The sequence below is a fragment of the Zalophus californianus genome, chromosome 1 (genome assembly GCF_009762305.2).
Source record: "Zalophus californianus isolate mZalCal1 chromosome 1, mZalCal1.pri.v2, whole genome shotgun sequence".
Lineage (NCBI taxonomy): Eukaryota > Metazoa > Chordata > Mammalia > Carnivora > Otariidae > Zalophus > Zalophus californianus.
This window is the reverse complement of record NC_045595.1, coordinates 18355161-18374987: the sequence shown is the minus strand read 5'-3', so window position 1 is coordinate 18374987 and position 19827 is coordinate 18355161. Positions and strand designations below refer to the sequence as shown.

The 19827-nt window shown below is 40.8% G+C and overlaps 1 protein-coding gene across 3 annotated transcripts in view; it reads right to left on the bottom strand.

Moving 5' to 3' along the window:
• IHO1 (interactor of HORMAD1 1) overlaps positions 1-15255 on the bottom strand; it is a 42553-nt gene extending 27298 nt beyond the window's left edge. Inside the window, exons 1-5 of one of the 3 annotated variants that reach the window (XM_027585175.2) lie at positions 15236-15255; positions 11064-11143; positions 4707-4786; positions 3648-3718; positions 224-395 (exon numbers count right to left, since the gene is read on the bottom strand). In XM_027585175.2, the coding sequence (XP_027440976.2) occupies positions 224-395; positions 3648-3703 (228 nt within the window). In that variant the 5' untranslated portion in view covers positions 3704-3718; positions 4707-4786; positions 11064-11143; positions 15236-15255. Of the gene's footprint in view, positions 1-223; positions 396-3647; positions 3719-4706; positions 4787-10558; positions 10614-11063; positions 11144-13287; positions 13332-15235 lie in introns of those variants that run through there. The other 2 variants (XM_027585174.2, XM_027585176.2) reach the window with 2 other exon arrangements.
• Positions 15256-19827: the final 4572 nt, after the last annotated feature.

Here is a 19827-nt window from a genome sequence, read left to right as displayed (position 1 = left end):
ATATCAGCTAAGCAGGTGCCTGGCTGACTTAGTCGATATAGTATTTCAGACTACCAAGTCTCTCAGACTACTGAGTTAACAATCAAGTGCAAATCCATTTAGGAGAGTAATCCTTAGACATGTATAATTCTAAAATATAATTCAACAGAATAAGTCTTCTTTATAGCTTATCTCCATAATGATTATGAAATGTGTGCAGAGAAATTCTGGAAATGAGACTCACGTCCAGAGAATTCTGTTGTGACTGTTTTGGTTGTCTCAAGTGGACACTGTCCAAGGGTGCTGACAGAGTCTCTGAACTTTCTGGACAGAACTGGGATCCAAAGAGGAACTGGGAATCACTGAGACTGGAGTAATCAGTCTGATTATTATTCCAGCTAGATGACTTAGTGGTCCTGAAATTAAGCAAGAAAAGGGAAGTATATCAAGTGGACAAACATTCTGAACAAATGAAATCATGATTCACAGCTATTCATTTCAGAATATTCTGGGCAGAGTACTAGTTTGTTCTGACCTCCTAGGCCCCTGCACACTACCAGTACTACCTATGAAGAAACACAAAGAAATCCTGAATGCCAGGCATTTTGATTACAGCAACTTGAGAACAATCAGATGAAAATTCAAACATTAAGGACTGACACTATTATTCTTTGTACAACAGCACTGTGGGCTGTAACACCATTTGGGGGATCAAAGTTCCTGAAATCTTTAGGGATTAAAAGAACCTTATCTTTTAAAAAGTTGAATCTGGGGGCGCCTGGGTGGCTCAGTCAGTTGGGCATCCAACTCTTGATTTCAGCTCAGGTCGTGATCTCAGGGTCATAGAATCGAGCCCCATGTAGAGCTCTGTGCTAGGCATGGAGCCTGCTTGGGATTCTCTCTCTCTCCTTCTGCCCCTCCTTCCAACCCCCCATTCTCTCACTCGCTCTCTTGCTCTCTTTAAAAAAGAAAGTTGAATCTGTTAATCACTAAGGGAATAGATAAAAATAATATATGGTGTGTGCATATAACTGGTGCATTAGTCAGAAGCAATAAACTAGATTTACATATAACCACATGAATAAATCTCAAAAATGTAATTTTGAGTGTAGAAAAAGAGTAAAAATTAAATGAGCTCTATATCATTTATATAACCTTTTAAATCTACATCATACCACACCAAACAAGTATGTAGCTGTGTGTGTAGAAGGTGAATTAGAACTCTCATTAACTCTCCTAGAATGTGCCTACAGGGAAGGAAGGGGGCAGGATTACAGGGAGAGTAGGAGTCATAACATAAAAAACACAAGACAGCTTAGTTACAGACTGAGTGTCTGTGTTCTCCAAAAATTCATATGTTGAAGTCCTAATCCCTAATGTGATAGTATTTGGAAATGGGGCCTTCAGGAGGTAATTAGGGTTAGACAAGGTCATGAGGGTGGGGCCTTCATGATGGGATTAAGGTCTTTACAAGTAGAGACACCAGAGAGTTTGCCCTCCTTTCTTTCTCCTCCCTGTGAGGACACAGACAGAAGACAGTTGTCAGCAAGCCCATAAGGGAGACCTCACCAGAAATGATCCAGCTGGCATATGGTTCTAGGACTTCCAATCTCCAGAACCGAGAAAAAAAATTTCTATTGTTGAAGCCATCCAATTTAGTGTACTTTGTTATGGCAACCTAGCAGACTAATACAGGCCTTATCCAGACTGAAGAATATGATCAACTCAGATTTGTGCACAGGAGGATCTATTAAACACTGTTTTTGTATTTTTTGTATTTTTAAATTTTTTTTTTTTTTAAGATTCCACCTATTTATTTGACAGAGAGACACAGCGAGAGAGGGAACACAAATAGGGGGAGTGGGAGAGGGAGAAGCAGGCCTCCCGTTGAGCAGGAGCCCAATGCGGGGCTCAATCCCAGGACCCTGGGATCATGACCTGAGCCTAAGGCAGATGCTTAACGACTGAGCCACCCAGGTTCCCCTAAACATTGTTTTTGAAACAAGGCGGTGTTAAAAAAAAAGAGAAGAAACAAGGTGGTGTTCCCTTTCACACTTTTAGTGTCTTATTCTTGCTTGAAGTAGTTCCAGCTGTGGACTTCCAACTTGTTTCCCATGGGTATTTACACCAGTCTTTAAACCTCTCATATGAAAGGGAAAGTGATAGTGATAATGATACAATCACACTTGAACACAGTGTACTGAGCCTATTACAGAGACAGCACATAAGCAGGCACACAAGTAAAATACAGTCTCCAAGTTTTTGCTTGAAAGACATCTCAGTAACAATTTGTGTTACTTCATGCTGTTATGTAACCTGAAAAAACATGCTTTTCATTAAAACACACAAACACAAATACACAAATCATTCCTTTTTTAAAAAGCTAAATCTAGGGGCATTGGGGTGGCTCAGTCGGTTAAGCATCCAACTCTTGACTTCAGCTCAGGTCATAATCTCAGGGTTGTAAGATTGAGCCCCGAATTGAGGCTCTGCTCTGGGCGTGGAGCCCACTTAAGATTCTTGATTCTCTCTCTCCCTCTCCCTCTGCCCCTCCCCCTGCCCTCGCTCTCTCTCTTTTCCCCCCTCTAGTAAATAAATAAGTCAAATCTAAAATAATTAGATAGCATATAAGTACATATCCTAAGCCAAAGGAACTATCATATATTGATGCAAGACAAAAAAAAAAAAAAAATAGTTCAGCACAGGAAGGAGCAATTAATTCACTGATAGAACCATTTTCTAAGATTAGCTAAGGTAATGGGCTGCACACATGTATTATAATATGGGTTGCATAATCATTGCTCAAAATAGCTTAAATAGCTCTCTGAGTCTCCCCTCTTAGGTCAAAGAGAATAATTAGCTGGGCTGGAAAAAAAAAACTGTGAGCTTATAGAAATTACGTAGGATTTATATCTTAAAGCTATGATCTAGAATTTAACAAAGATAGATTTTTCCCTACTCTGTATCAACTGCAAGCATTTTTTTTCTTTTTAAGAGATAAAAAGCACCAGTGCTCTAGGTTTTTAATTGAATTAATAACTGTCTTTAGGAAGGTGTTAGGAAGAAAATAAACTATCCAATAATAAAACATACCAAAAACAATTAGAAATCCCTTAAATATATACTACTTCTGGGGCACATCCATCAAGTTAGCAATGGCAGGCCCACTGCATGGCTGGCAGACAGAAATGTAAATACTTCAGTGGAGTAGTAGAAGGGGCAATATCTTAGTAAGCCTTATCAACAGCTGGAGTGGCTCTTAACTCCACAGTACCTACAAATGGTACTACACAACTGAATATGTATCTGAACATTGTCTTGATATTGCTCCCTGCTGTTTCAATAGCAATCGCTCCAACCAAGGTGAGTTTCTAGATGTTGGGCCATGTCTAATTCTCACAGGCCCCATAGTCCCTAGGCCCAGTGCTGGACACAGAGCCACTGCTCAGTTAACACACATAGCTGAATTGACATTGCTTTTATAATCGAAAAATAGGCAAAAGGAAAAAGACAAGGATGGGAGAGCAGTGAAAGGAAGGGAGGAGAAGGGGAAGAAGCTATAGAAGTAACTCTATTACTAATTAACTAATAGGAAGGGGAGACTTTTTCTATGAAATCAACACAACTATAAGATCCTCAGTATCAGAGTTTATAACCAGAAAACTTACCCAGAGCCTGAGGGAATACTGAGCATCTCTTTGATATTCCAGACATTAAAATTCATTTCTTATGGTTAGCCCTATTAAATAAAGCGAGGCATATTAATTTAAAAGGTTAAGATAGTGTAACTTTCCCCCAAAGATTACTCTACTGGTAACTATTATATGTAGATGAGGACATTTCAGCAACTATATTCCCATCCATTCGGTGAAAACTCCCATTACACGTGTCAGAAACAGGTATTTTCAAGGCACCTGGCTGGCTCAGTCAGTGGAGCATGTGACTCGTGATCTTGGGGTTATGAGTTTGAGCTCCGTGTTGGGTGTAGAGATTACTAAAAATAAAATCTTTTTAAAAAGAAAAGAAATAGGTATTTTCTGCTATTTCTGCATACAAATCCCCTCCTTATTAATACTAGTCATCTGTGAGGGCGCCTGGGTGGCTCAGTCAGTTAAGCGGCTGCCTTCGGCTCAGGTCATGATCCCAGGGTCCTGGGATCAAGCCCCACATCGGGCTCCCTGCTCGCTGGGAAGCCTGCTTCTCCCTCTCCCATGCCCCCTGCTTGTGTTCCCTCTCTCGCTGTGTCTCTCTCTGTCAAGTAAATAAATAAAATCTTAAAAAAAAATACTAGTCATCTGTGAAACAGTAAATTTGCATTCCATCTTTTGCTCTCTTGTCCTTTTCTCTTGCCATCCTATTAATAATCTGCTTTCAGGAAAAGACCAATAAACTCTATTTTTCATTGCCTGATACAATGAATGACTTGATCTATAACCTCTCCCAAGACTGGTTCTCCCCAGATCATAAGATATGGGAATGCCAAGAGTGCTGTGGAATTTGGGCAATAAAGAAGCTTGATGAAGAGTGAGCGCTTTGGGCAAACTGCTTTCCCACACCTCTTATGACAATACCTCTTATTGCCTACTCTGCTCATTGCCAACACAACATACTGCACACTATGGTTCATTATTATGATATAGAGCCTGGATTTTATAAAATAAGCCCAATTTCTAAATTTTGTCTCCCTGATCTCACAGAACATTCATATTTATCAGATCATATATTACCATTGAGGGCATCAGAAAATGATTCCCACACAAATGGTAGGCATATGTGACCAAACATCAAATACTGTCCCAGCAGAGATCTAGAGAAAATGAAACACAAGTTCTAAATAAATATAGACATTTTAGTATACTTTTTATATAATTTAACCTTATTTAGAGAAATCTGTTACATTGAAGTTTTCTGATTTTTTAGAAGAATAGATGCACTGGGGTGTTTATAACTACTTGTTTTGCAAGAATATTAAGCATAGATCACAGGATCAAGGGGTAAAAGGCATTATCATTTACCTAACCCTGCTATGTGTTGGGTACAGTACTAGATATGTTGCAGGATACAAGGTTAATGATTTTGTGAGGCAGGTGTTATACAAACTTTGAAGTTTGTAAGGACTCACATGGACTAAATAATTAGTTCAAGTTCTATCCAAATTTGGAGGTAAATATGTTCTATGCTAGGTCAACCCATTACCAAAGGCCATGCATGTTGTGCTCTCGTTTCTCAACACTGGCTCTGTCTTAGATACTTTTAGAAACAAGTAGCTCTGTATTTCCCCCTTTATGAGCAGCTTGGTAATGACTTGAAAGGACACGACTTTAGAGGAACAAGATCAAGATTCAGATCCTGACTCCTGAATTTATAGTGTGAAATTGGGCAAATTAGCTAACCTCTTTGGTTTTTGGTTTTCTTCTTTTTTTTTTAAGATTTTATTTATTTATTCGAGAGAGAGAGAATGAGAAATAGAGAGCACGAGAGGGAAGAGGGTCAGAGGGAGAGGCAGAGAGCCCGACATGGGACTCGATCCCGGGACTCCAGGATCATGACCTGAGCCGAAGGCAGTCGCTTAACCAACTGAGCCACCCAGGCGCCCTGGGTTTTTTCTTTTTTAAGATTTTATTTATCTATGGTCTCCTGGAGACTTGGACATTCACCTACTCTCAGTTCAAAGGACTCTCATATGTAACACACCAAGTCTCTCACACTCACCTAGCTGAGAAGAATAAAGTTGCTGCAAGGTTGGGACTAAATACCAGAGTTAATTATTTTGTCTCAGCACTCCTGAACACAGTTTAGACTGTGTAGAATACCTTCAAAGAAGTTCAGTGTAATATTACTATCTCATGATACAAAGAAATTAATAAAATACCTCATTGAGATGAAAACTGAAGAAAATTCATTTTAAAAACTGGCTATATTGTCTGCGCAGGTTCGCAAGTGAATTCTACCAAACATTTAAGGAAGAAATTATGCCAATTCTCTAAAATCTCATCCTAATACAAAAACCAAACAAAGACATTGTAAGAAAAGAAAACCACAGACCAAGATCTCTCATGACATAGGTGCAAAATCCTCAACAAAATATTAGCAAATTGAATGTAACAATATATAAAAAGAATTATACACAACCGAGTGATATTTATTCAAGACATGCAAAGCTATTTCAACATATGAAAATCAAATAATGTAAACCATTACATCAACAGACTAGAGAAGAAAAATCATATGATCATATTAATGATATTTAAAAAGCATTTGGGGTGCCTGGGTCACTCAGTTGGTTGAGTGTGTGACTCTTGATCTCAGCTCAGGTCTTGATCTCAAGGTCGTGAGTTTAAGCTCTGTGTTGGGCTCCATGCTGGGCGTGGAGCTTACTAAAAAAAAATTAATTAACTTTTTAAAAAGGCACTTGACAAAATTCAACACCCATTAATAAGAAAAACTCTCAGCAAAGTAGGAAATAGAGGGGAACTTCCTCAACTTGATAGAAAATATCTACACAAAATTCCAAAGCTAACATCATACTTAATGATGAGAAACTAAAAGTTTTCCCTCTTCAGATCAGGAACAGGGCAAGGATTCCTCCTCTTCTCTCAATACAACATTGTACTAGAAGTTCTAACTAATGAAATAAAACAATAAAAGGAAATAAAATGTATACAGATCGGAAAAGAAGAAATAAAACTGTCTTTGTTCAAGACCACATAAGTTTCTATGGAGAAAATCCAAAAGAAGTGACAAACAAACGCCTGGAACAAAAAAGTAATTACACCAGTGTTGCAAGATAAAGATTAATACACAAAAGTTAATCACTTTCCTATATATCAGCAATGAACAAATGGAATTTGAAATTAAAAACACAGTACCATTTATACTAGTACCCCTAAAATACTTAAGTATAAATCTAACAAAATATGTATAAGATCTATATGAAGAAAAACATAAAATTATGATGAAAGATATCAAAAAAGAACTAAATAAGTGGAGAGATATTCATGTTCATGGATAAGAAGACTCAATATTGTCAAAATGTCAGTTCTTTCCAACTTGATCTCTATATTCAATGCAATCTCAATAAAAGCTTGAGCAAGTTATTTTGTGGATATTGACAAACTGATTCTAAAGTTTATATGGAGAGGCAAAAGATCCAGAATAGACAACACAATATTGAAGGAGAAGAACAAAGTCGGAGGACTGACACTACCCAACTTCAAGATTTACTGTAAAGCTACACTAATCAAAATCGTGTGGTATTGGCAAAGGAAAAGACTAATAGATCAATGGGATGGAATGGAGTGCCCAGAAATAGACTCACTCAACTACAGTCAAGTGATCTTTGACAAGGGAGCAAAGTCAATAAAATGAAGAAAACATAGTCTTTGAAACAAATTGTGCTGAAACATCTGGATATCCACATGCAAAGAAAATTTAGATACAGCCCTTATACCTTTCATAAAAAATTAACTCAAAACGGATCATAGACCTAAATGTAAAATGCAAAGCTATAAAAAAAAAACTCTTAGAAAATAAAATAGGAGAAAATCTAGATGACCCCCACATTTGCCAAAGACTTGTAAATACAATACCAAAGACATGATCCATGCATGAAAGAATTAATAAGCTGGACTTCCCTAAAATTAAAAACTTCTGCTCTGTGAAAAACATGGTCAAGAAAGTGAAAAGACAAGCCACATACTGGGAGAAAATATTTGCAAAAGACGTCTGAAAAAGGTATCCAAAATATACAAAGAACACTTTAAAAAATTACTTATTTTTTTAAGTAATCTCTACACCCAACATGGGGCTCAAACTCATGACCCTGAGATTAGGAGTCACATGCTCCACTGACCAAGTCAGCCAGGTGTCCCAAATATACAAAGAACTCTTAAAACTCAATAATAGGGGCGCCCAGGTGGCTCAGTCATTAAGCGTCTGCCTTCGGCTCAGGTCATGATCCCAGGGTCCTGGAATCGAGCCCTGCATCGGGCTCCCTGCTCCACGGGAAGCCTGCTTCTCTCTTTCCCACTCCCCCTGCTTGTGTTCCTGCTCTCACTATCTCTCTCTGTCAAGTAAACAGATAAAATCTTAAAAAAAACAACTCAATAATAAAACAAACAACTCGACACATATATCAATGGAATAGAAAAGAGAGCCCAGAAATTAACCCATGCATATATGGTTGATTAATTTATGACAAAGGAGCCAAGAATATACAATAGGGAAAGGATAGTCTCTTTGATAGTGCTGGGAAAACTGGACAGCCACATACGAAAGAATGAAACCGGACCCTTGTCTTACATTACATACAAAATCAATTCAAAATAGATTAAAAATTTAAGTTTAAGACTTGAAACAGTTAAATTCCTATAGGAAAACATAGGGGGTAAGCTCCTTGACATCAGTCTTGGCAATGATTTTTTGGACTTGACACAAAAAACAAAAGCAACAAAAGCAAAAATAAACAAGTAAGACCACATCAAACTGAAAAGTTTATACACAGGAAAGGAAACCATCAACAAAATGAAAAGGCAACCTGTGGAATGGGAGAAAACATTTGCAAACCATATATCTGATAAAGGGTTAATATCTGAAATATATAAAGGACTTGTACAACTCATAGAAGAAAACTCAAACCAATTAATAAATGGGCAGAGGAACTGAATAGACATTTTTCCAAAGCAGATACACAAATGGCCTAAGGTACATGAAAAGGTGCTCAACATCACTATTCATCAGGGAAATGCAAATCAAAACCACACTGAGATGTTGTCTCACACTTGTCAGGATGGCCATCATCAAAATAACAAGAGATGAATATTGGTGAAGATATGGAAAAGAGGGAAACTGTGTATTGTTGGTGGTAATGTAAATTGGTGCAGCCACTATAAAAAATAGTATGGAGTTTACTCAAGAAATTAAAAATAGAACTACCATATATAATCAATCCTACTTCTGGGTATATATCCAAAGGAAATGAAAACAGGATGTCAAAGAGATATCGGTACTCCATGTTGACTGCAGCATTATTCACATAGTCAAGGTATGTGACAGTAGAATGGGGGGTGGGGGGAAGCCAGCCCTCCCAGGTATTAAAAACATATTATAAAGCTTCTACAATTTTACAGCATTATATTGGTACATGTTTAGATAGACAAGCCAGTAGAATAGATTATAATAATATATCTAATTGAAAGTGGAAATGTATATGAATATATGATAAAGGTAGCATCTCAAATATAGAGGAGAGAAAGACATTTTATTTCATTTATTTATTTTTAAATATTTTATTATTTGACAGAGAGAGACACAGCGAGAGAGGGAACAAAAGCAGGGGGAGTGGGAGTGGGAGAAGCAGGCTCCCCACTGAGCAAGGAGCCTGAGGCAGGGCTTGATCCCAGGACCCTGGGATTATGACCTGAGCTGAAGACAGATGCTTAATGAATGAGCCACCCAGGCGCCTCGAGAAAGACATTTTATTAAGTAGAGTTGAGGGGTGCCTGGGTGGGTCAGTCGGTTAAGCATCTGTTTTTGGCTCAGGTCAGGATCTCAGGGTCCTGGGATAGAGTCCCACTTCAGGCTCCCTGCTCAATGGGGAGTCTGCTTCTCCCTCTCCCTCTGCCTGCCGCTCCCTCAGCTTGTGCTCTGTCTCTCTCTCTCAAATAAATAAAATCTTAAAAAAAAAAAAAAGTAGAGGGGCGCCTGGGTGGCTCAGTCGTTAAGTGTCTGCCTTCGGCTCAGGTCATGGTCCCAAGGTCCTGGTATCGAGTCCCGCATCGGGCTCCCTGCTCCGCGGGAAGCCTGCTTCTCCCTCTCCCACTCCCCCTGCTTGTGTTCCCTCTCTCACTGTGTCTCTCTCTGTCATGTAAATAAATAAAATCTTTGAAAAATAATAATAATAAAATTTTTTAAAAAGTAGAGTTGAGGGATGCCTGGGTGGCACAGTCAGTTAACTGTCTGACCCTTGGTTTCGGCTCAGATCATAATCTCAGGGTCCTGGTATCAAGCCCTGAGTAGGGCTCTGCGTTCAGCAAGGAGTATGCTTGTCACTCTCCCTCTTCTTCTCCTCTAGCTCTCTCTCACATAATTAAATAAAATCTTTTTTAAAAAAAAGTAGAGTTGGGATAACAGAATAGCTATATGGAAAAAGATTAAGACTGAATCTAGTCCTTTCATCATACACTACAAAATATCCAAGTGGATCAGAGATCATACAAAAATTAAACCATAAAAGAACTGGGGGAGAAGCTGATAAATTCCTCTATAGCCTGGATGTGGGGAAAACTTTGATTCAAAATCCAGAAGTAATAAAACACTGATAAATTTGACTAGATAAATTTTTTAAAAAGATTTATTTATTTGAGAGAGAGTGAGTGGGAGGGAGAGGGAGAAAGGATCTGAAGCAACTCTGCCCTGAGCACAGAGCCAGACGTGGGGCTTGATACCAGGTCCGAGAGATCATGACCTGAGCTGAAATCAATAGCCAGATGCTTAACTGACTGAGCCACCCAACGCCCTGACTACATAAAATTTTTAGAAAGAACATTTTGTGGGGTACCTCAGATGGTTAAGCGTTTACCTTCAGTTCAGGCCATGATCTCTGGGTCCTGGGATGAGCCCTGCCTCTGGCTCCGTGATCAGGGGGGAGTCTGCTCCTCCTTCTCGCTCTGCCTCTTCCCTGCCCAACCCCCACTCATGCTCCCTCTCTTTCTCAACTGAATAAATAAAATCTTTAAAGAAATAGAACATTTTGTTTCATATAAAAGTCTTATAGAAAATGGTCAAGACATATGAGCCAATAATTCACACCCAGCTTTTGGTCTTGAAATACCATCACCACTAAAAGGAACCAGGTCTGGGGGCAGGAAATGTGCAAGATGAGTCTGGGACATCTTGTCCCAGAGAACAAGGAAGTTATCAGATTACCAGGACTAAAGACGACTGAAGAGCTAACTTAAAGGGGTTTCCTCTGTTAAATTTATAATTATATTTTTTAAAACCCTCATCAGTCACTTTGGAGGATAGGCAACCAAGTTATTCTGAAAATTGGTAGGAGAGACAAAAGAATCAATCATTTATCTTACCTTTCTAGAATAGATGTACCTCGAGGTAACCAACATATAGATGGTAAGAAAGTTCTTCTATCTTTATAGAAGTATTCCAGCTAATAAACACGGAATGAATGGTAGAATTAGCTTATCACCTGAAAATAATGAATCTAGGCAATGATCATCAATGGCTATTAAAACCGTGAGGTGAAAGGCTGATAGGGAACTTTATAATGAATAGATGAGGCTGAAAACACCTAAACCTCTCAACTGATCTTCCATCACAAAGAAAGACACCACCCCTTGTTGCAGTTCAACAGGAGGTGCCAAGCATTACCAAGTAAGTATACTTGCCAAAAATATTAAGACTTAATCTGGTTAAGCTTCTAGATCTAAGGACCAGTTTACAGAAAATACAGGGGTTAAATGGAACCAGAGGAATGTAATCAGCAAAATCCAGAGTGGTTAATTCTATAGTTTAAATGACTATATTCTTTTAAAGCATAAAAGGCAAGGGGCGCCTGTGTGGCTCAGTTGGTTAAGCATCCTACTCTGGGTTTCAGCACAGGTCATGATCTCATGGGTCGTGAGATCAAGCCTCCAGTCAGGCTCTGCACTCAGCATGGAGTCTGCTTGAGATTCTCTCTTCTTCTCCCTCTGCTCTCCTGCTAGTGCTCTCTCTCTCTCTCTCAAATAAGTAAATATTTAAAATAATCTAATGTTTGTGCTTTGCTTTCAAACAATGTAGATAGATTGGGGGACCTGGAGAGGGGTACAGACTGCCCCTAGGTTATTTGGTAAAGCTAGGTGACAGGTAGGTACATTGGAGTTCATTCATCCAGTGATTTCTACTTTTACATGTTTGAAATTTTCCACAAGAAAAAGTTCATAAGTGAATACCTTGTATTAGCTGACAATTCCCAAAGATGTTACCTCTAGCCTAGACCCTTCTCCTGAATTTCATACTCCTATATTCAATTGCTGACCTAACAGCTCTACTTGGGTGACTAATATACACCTCAAACTCAACATGCCCAGGGCGCCTGGGTGGCTCAGACGGTTAAGCGTCTGCCTTCGGCTCAGGTCATGATCCCAGGGTCCTGGGATCGAGTCCCACATCGGGCTCCCTGCTCCTTGGGAGCCTGCTTCTCCCTCTGCTTCTCTCTCTCTCTCTCTCCTCCTCTGTCTCTCATGAATAAATAAATAAAATCTTAAAAAAAAAAAAACTCAACATGTCCAAAACCAAGATCATCATCTTTCCCCCATTCTCCACCTATAGTCTTCCTATTCCAGTTAATGGCAACTCCATCTTTCTAGTTGCTTGGGCCAAAATCTAAGAGTCCTCTTTGACTCTCTTCTCACATCCAATCTGTCAGCAAATACTATGGTTAATTCTTTCAAAACATATCCAGAATCTGTCCACTTCTCATTCCCTCCACTATAAGTTTACCAGATAAAATATAGAATGCCCAGTTAAATTAGAATTTCCCAAATATTGCATGGGACACACTTGTACTAAAATATATATATATATATATATATTGTTTACCTGAAATTCAAATTTAACTGGGTGTCCTGTATTTTTATTTGCTAAATCTGACAACACTACTCTACTGCCACCAGCTTGGATTACTGGAATGGCCTCCAAACTGGTCTCCCTGACTTCACCCTTGTCCCAACTTTATAGACTCTTCTTTATGAAGCAGAGTTCAAATCTTAAGTCCGATCATATTACCCCTTTGATCAAACTCTCCACCTCTTCTACCCTACTCAGATACAAACCAGAGTTCCCATGATTATCTTTGGTGTCTCCAATCTCCCCTTAGCCTTGCTTCTTTCCCATCTACACTCCATTCCACACCTCTTACGGGGCTCCTCACTATTGTTCTCCCTTGTTGGGCACACAACCAATTTCAAGTCCCTTTCCCACACTGTTTCCTCCACTTGGTTCACTCTTCCCTCAGATATCAGCATAATAGGCCAAACTACCTCCACCACCTCCAGGGGTTCTCTCAAATTATTCAAAATTTTAACGCCTTGTTATTTACTGTTTCTCCCTTGCTTTTTCTCCACAGCATACCATTATTCTAATACATTAAATATTTTATTAATTTATCTTGTTTTTATTTCAGCATGCACACTCAAGCCTACTACAATGTAGAGTTAAGCTCTTTGAGGATAGGAATTTTTGTGTGTTCTGTTCCCCACTATATCCTCAAAATCTAGAAATTGTGCCTGGCACATAATAGAAAATACTTACTGTTAAATGAGTTTTTTTAAAAAATGAGAACTAGGGGCACCTAGATGGTTCCGTCAGTTAAGCATCTTGCCTTCAGCTCAGGTCATGATCTCGGAGTCCTGGGATCCAGCCCTGCTTACGGCCCCCTGCTCAGCAGGAAGTCTGCTTCTCCTTCTCCCTCTGCTACTCCCCTTCTGCTTGTTCTCTCTCTCTCAAATAAATAAATAAATCTTTTTAAAAATGAGAACTAAATTAGGACAAGAGAGCAAAACTTTACAAGTATCCAAAATTGAAAAATATATATGATTTGTTTTCAGTTATTACATTTCAAATCCCTAGATCACCAGAGACTTATTACATATTTTAATAAAGGGGAAGAATTGAAGTAAATATAGGATTCCTGACTCTTATGTTTACTTATTTCTTTAATAATCTGGTTTTTCTTCCATACACACTTGTGAAAATTCCTCCTTCTAGAGTCTAGATTTAGAATCTAGACAATTTTATACACATTACTACAAGACCATTATTTAAGACCATTATTACTACATCTAGATGATACATCCTCTATCACCTTCCGTTTCTGTTTATGCTGAGAGAGGAGAATAATTTATGCAGTATATGGCTTGGGTTTAGAATGACTACATTGGGGGTTCCAAACCTAACTTACTCTTGAGAGATTTCATAAATGTGGTTGAAAAAATTCCACGGCTGCACCCTTGACTATGTCTAAGGACCACATGGGGCTTGATGTGCTCAGCCTCAGGTTTATCCGTTCTCTGTGCACTTACGCATCACCATGCTACCTATATAGTCTTTTAAATTCCCAGAGGGCAAAAATCCCATCTGCCTAAACCTGTCCTTGTAGATGCTAGTACACTAGTAATGAAGAGGTAGTCATTCTTAGCTAGGACACTAGGTAAATGAAAACTGAAATGCACACATTACAAACTTTCAAGGGCAGGGTTCTTCCCGCCCCCCCATCCCCCAGTCTTATTAGAAGAAGCATAAAAGCAGAGGAAAGGTTTAGGGGCGCCTGGGTGGCTCAGTCGTTGAGCGTGGGACTCTTGGTTTCGGCTTGGGTGGTGATCTCATGGGTCCTGGGATAGAGTCCCGCGGTCTCCGTGCTCAGTGGGGAGTCTGGGGATTTCCTCCCTCTGCCCTCCCCCCCCCCCCAATAAATAAATCTAAAAAAAGAAAGCCAGAGGAAAGGTTTAAGTGCATGCAAGAAATGCGACTGTCTCCATAGGAAGGGCCCTGGCAAGGTGGTAGGTAGGTAGGGGAGGAACAAGTGGGCTGAAGAGAACACCCTACGGGTCTCATAGAGCACCCCTCACCCCCATCTGATCCCGTCTTCCACACAGAATCCTGAAGACACAGTGTGAGGTCCCCCACGTGCCCCTCTGGCTCCTCCACTCGGTCGCAGAAAAAAAGTTTGGTCCCTCAGACTTTGTGGCCCCACGGGCCTTCAGGAGGCCCTCCTCAACCTCATGCAGCCATCCCCTCATCTTCATCTCTTTTCAACCAGGAGACACGTTCTGGACTCCTAGACTAAATCATTTCAATGCCCTTTCCAGAGGCTTCCAAGGGATACTGCATAATAATAAAAGGTAAATCGCAGTCGGTTTCCCTGGATTCCTGTTCACCCTGACTTTGCGAGCCAATTCTCTTCCTTGCGTCTCCTAATCCCCTGCTCGGGGTGAGAGGCTGTGGAACCCCGCGAAACTGACGTAAACAGCTCTCCAAGGATAAGCACAGAAGGTGAAGTCTCCTTTGAAGACCCAGAGTGGTCTTTCGTCACAGAGAAAGAATGAATGGCTAGGAACTCCAGGACAAGGATCGCGTGGACAAGCCAGCGTCCTAAGAAATTCCTCAAGGTCCCCGGAAACCCCGAACCTATCCGTAAGGCCCCATAGGGCTCCCCACCCCCCACCCCGCCTCAACCCCTGAGGGCCGGCGCGCGCCCCACCTGGGGCGTCTCTGATCTCGCCTCGAGGACAGTCCCGCAGAGGTTGCCTGAGCATGCGTGATCCCGCGCCCTGGCCCGATCTCGCCAATGAGGGTTAAGCCCCGCCCCTGGGCCCGCCCCCTCTGCGGCTCAAGACTAACGGCTCTAAGGGTTCTAACGGTTTTAAAGGTTTTAACCGGCCTCGTGGCTTTTTTTTTTTTTTTCCTTTTTACCAGCAGGTTCATTGGCCAAGCCAGGTGGCCTACCTCTCCCCGCATACGGCTGCACCGCCCACGTGTACCTCGCAAGATGTACCCGCGCACCTCCACAGTCACGCCCCTGCTGCCGCCCACACCCCACGCAGCATCCCCTCACCAATGCAGACCCGCTCAGGAGTTACCTGACCCACCCTGCTGTATGTGGAGTGGCCTGGGTGCCCAGGGGCTAGGGCGTGGCTGGGGCCCAAGAGGTCCTAACAAGAGCTGGGTAGGGAGAGCCGCTGGAAGGAGAGGCGCTGTGGTCAAAAGGGGACACAGAACTGGCAGCCTGGTGGGGAGAAAAAGGCAGGAAATAGTCCAGGGAACCTGGCCTGCTAGATACTGAGGCAAAATGAGGGCAGGGTGGGCAGGGGCAGAGGGTGTAGGGAGGAGGGGTCTGTGTAACTCTGCCTCTGATGGTTATAGATGGCTTTTAAAGCCATGAAATAAATCACCAATGAAAGAGTACGGATGGAAAACAGATTGTAGGGGGCCTGGGTGGCTCAGTTGGTTAAACGACTGCCTTCGGCTCAGGTCATGATCCTGGAGTCCTCGGATCGAGTCCCGCATCGGGCTCCCTGCTCACCGGGGAGTCTGCTTCTCGCTCTGACCCTCTTCCCTCTCGTGCTATCTCTCATTCTCTCTTTCTCTCAAATAAATAAATAGAATCTTAAAAAAAAGAAAACAGATTGTATTGAGCCCCAGGACACACAACTTTAGAGGCCTAGATAAGGAAAAAGCAGCAAAGTACCCCAAGCAGGTGTGGTCAGGGACAGAGGAGGGACACCCAAGAGAGTGAGGTGCTGTGGAAGCCTCCTGGACCACCCTTTAAAGAGGAGGAGGAGACCAGCTATGTTGTTACTGGTGGGAGAATGGAGGTGTGAATGGAGGTCTCAGTTCTTGGATTCCCCACAAAAGACTTACACGAGACTCCCCACTCGAATAAAGGCAGCCAGAAAGAAAGTAGCAAGCACAAAGCAGTTTATTAAGTTTAAGATGGGAGAGTGGGCAGGCCCAGAGATGGGAACTGTACCGGAGTTAGGGGTGTCTTTTTATGTTTGCAAAGTTTATGGGTCACGGTAAGGAGGTCTCCGACTGAGGTTGTTTCCAGTCATCTAAGGGACTCCTCCTCCTGGTTAGGAGAGGGAGTTTTGGGCCCTACAAGGTTCTTGCTGCAACTGTCATGACCATCTTGTCCCACGGGGGCTCAAAACCACAATGTGAATATAATGAACCTAGGGGGTCACCCTGGGGCAGAGGTTGAAGAGGAGAGCGCATGTTCTGCATCTGAGGCTGTTGCTCTGTCAGCCCCTGGGTTTTGGAAGCAGTAAGACCACGAGGTTAAAAGCCACAAAGTTAGGGGCACCTGGGTGGCTCAGTCGGTTGAGCGACTGCCTTCGGCTCAGGTCATGATCCTGGAGTCCCGGGATCGAGTCCCACATTGGGCTCCCTGCTCAGCAGGGAGTCTGCTTCTCCCTCTGACCCTCTTTCCTCTCGTGCTATCTATCTCTCATTCTCTCTCTCTCAAATAAATAAATAAATCTTTTTTTAAAAAAGCCACAAAGTTAGAATGTTGTGCCCTCAGGCTTCTAATGTGACACCTATTTATCACAACCTTTGCCTCCAGCTCAAGTCTAACTAACTGCCGGCTTTATCAATGTCAAATGCTGCTGATAGGTCAAGGAAAAAGAAGAGTGAGAATTAATTATTGGTGATCTTGACTAGTGGTGTAGTGGGGACAAAAACCTGATTAGTGTGTGGATTCAAGACATCTGATAAAGAAACAAAATATATAAAGAACCCTTAAAGCTCAACAATAAGAATACCACCTGATTTAAAAATGGGCCAGGAGCGCCTGGGTGGCTCAGTTGGCTAAGTGACCTACTCTTGATTTTGGCTTGGCTCATGTTCTCAGGGTTGTAAGATCAAGCCCTGTGTTGAGCTCTACAGTGGACATGGAACCTGTTTAAGATTCTCTCTCCCTCTGCCCCTCTCTCCACATTTTTATAAATAAATAAATAAGCCAACACAGAGTTTAATACACTGCACCAAAAAATATCTACAGGTAGCAAATGAGCATATGAAAAGATACTCAACATTATAAGTTATTAGGGAAATGAAAATTCAAACAACACAACAATGAGCTACCACTACACACCTATCAGAATGGCCAAAATCCAGAACACCGATAACACATATGTAGATGAGGATGTGGAGCAATAGGAACTCTCATTCATCGGAATGCTAAATGGTACAGCCACCTTGGAAGATGGTTTGGCAGTTTCTTAGAAAACTAAACATACTCTTTTTTTTTTAAGATTTTATTAATTTATTTGTCAGAGAGAGAGAGAAAGCACAACCAGGGGGAGCAGGAGACAAAGGAAGAAGCAGGCCCCCTGCTGAGTAAGGAGCCCGATGCAGGACTCGATCCCAGGACCCTGGGATCATGACCTGAGCCGAAGGCAGATGCTTAACCAACTGAGCCACCCAGGTGTCCTGCTAAATATACTCTTATTAAACGATCCAGTAGTCATGCTCTAAAGGACTTGAAAAGTTATGTCCACACAAAAACCTGCACATGGATATTTATAGCAGCTTTATCTCATAATTGCAAAATCTTAAAAGCAACCAAGAAGTCATTTTCAGTAAGTGAATGAATAAATAAGCTGTGGTAATCCAGACAATGAAATATTAAGCACTAAAAAGAACTGAGCTATCAAGCTAGGGAAAGACAGAGGAAACTTCAATATATTTTACTAAGTGAAAGGAGCCAATCTGCAAAGGCTATATACTGTAGGATTCCAATATGACATTGTGGAAAAGGCAAAATTATGGAGATAGTAAAAAGATCAGTGGTTGCCATGGATTGGGGGAGGGAGGGATGTATAGGTGGAGCCAGAGGATTTTTAAGGCAGTGAAACTGTTCTGTATGATAGTTTAATGGCACATACATGTAATTGCAGTATACATTTGTCCAAACCCATAGAATATACAACTGCAAGAGTGAACTCTAAAGTAAACTATGGACTTTGGGGGATAATGATCTGTCACTTTAGGTTCAGCAATTATAAAAAATATGCTATTCTGTTGGGGGATATTGGTAATAGGAGAGGTTATACACATGTGGGGCAGGAGGTATATGAGAAATCTCTGTACCTTCCACTCAAGTTTGCTGTGAACCTAAAGTTGCTCTAAAAATTCTATTAAAAATATATACATATACACATATGTATATATATGGAGAGTTTTGCATATCCATACAATGGAAAACTACTAAGCCATAAAAAGGAATGAGTGATTGATAGGCACCATGACATGGATAAAACACAAGATAATTATGCTGCATGGAAGAAGTCAGACACAAAGAATACATATTGAATGATTCTATTTATATAAAATTCTAGAAAATGCAAAGTAATCTATGGCAACAGTCAACCAGCGATTGCTTGAGACCAATGAGTGCCATAGAGGAGGATTACCAATGGGCAGAAGGAAACTTGGGGGTGATGGATATGTTTACTACCTTGATTGTGGCTATGTTTCATACATGTATACATAGGTCAAAATGTGTCAAATTGTACACTTAATATGTGTAGTTTATTGTGTTAGTTATACCTAAATAAAGCTTTGAAAAATAAAAACAGAGTTGAGGCTCCACTCTGCCTTCCCTGATACATTCCCCAGGTGACTTCTATCCTGAACTTGATGCTTATCATTTCTATGTATGTTTTATACTTTTAGTTCATATGTTTGCATCCATAAATAATATATAGCATTGTTTTGCATGATTATATCATTTTATAAATGGTATACTTTGTGCATTTTTCTACAATTTGACTTTTGACTCCCCATTTTTAAGATATATATTTGTAGATTAAAGTATCTTTCTTATTGCCCTATTGGTAAAACATTCAGCTGTTTACAGTTTTTCCCCTATGCAGATGCTGCAATGAAACTTTTTGTACCTGTGAATACATGTGAGAGTGGGTCTTCAGGGTTAACTATAGTAGGGTGGATTTTCTGGCTAGTAGGGTTATATCAGTGACACCAGCAGGGTCTGAATGTTTTCTGCTGTTAAACTTAAAAAACCCTATTTTTAGAGGCTGATTGCCAGCCCTTTTGGTTAGCGAAAGGGGTGAACTGTTCATGTCCCTGTGTTACAAATGAGAGAGAAAGACAATAATCTGCAGAAAGGTAGCTTGGAATGGAACCACAATGTCAAATATTTTCACGCTCCTTCTTTTGCTCCTCTGTTATGCTCTCTTTCTTTACTGGGGCCCAGTAACAGTCACCTGCTCAGTGTTCTCAGATGCCACAGACTCCTAAAAGAAAAGTTGGCAGAACCTTATTCTGAAG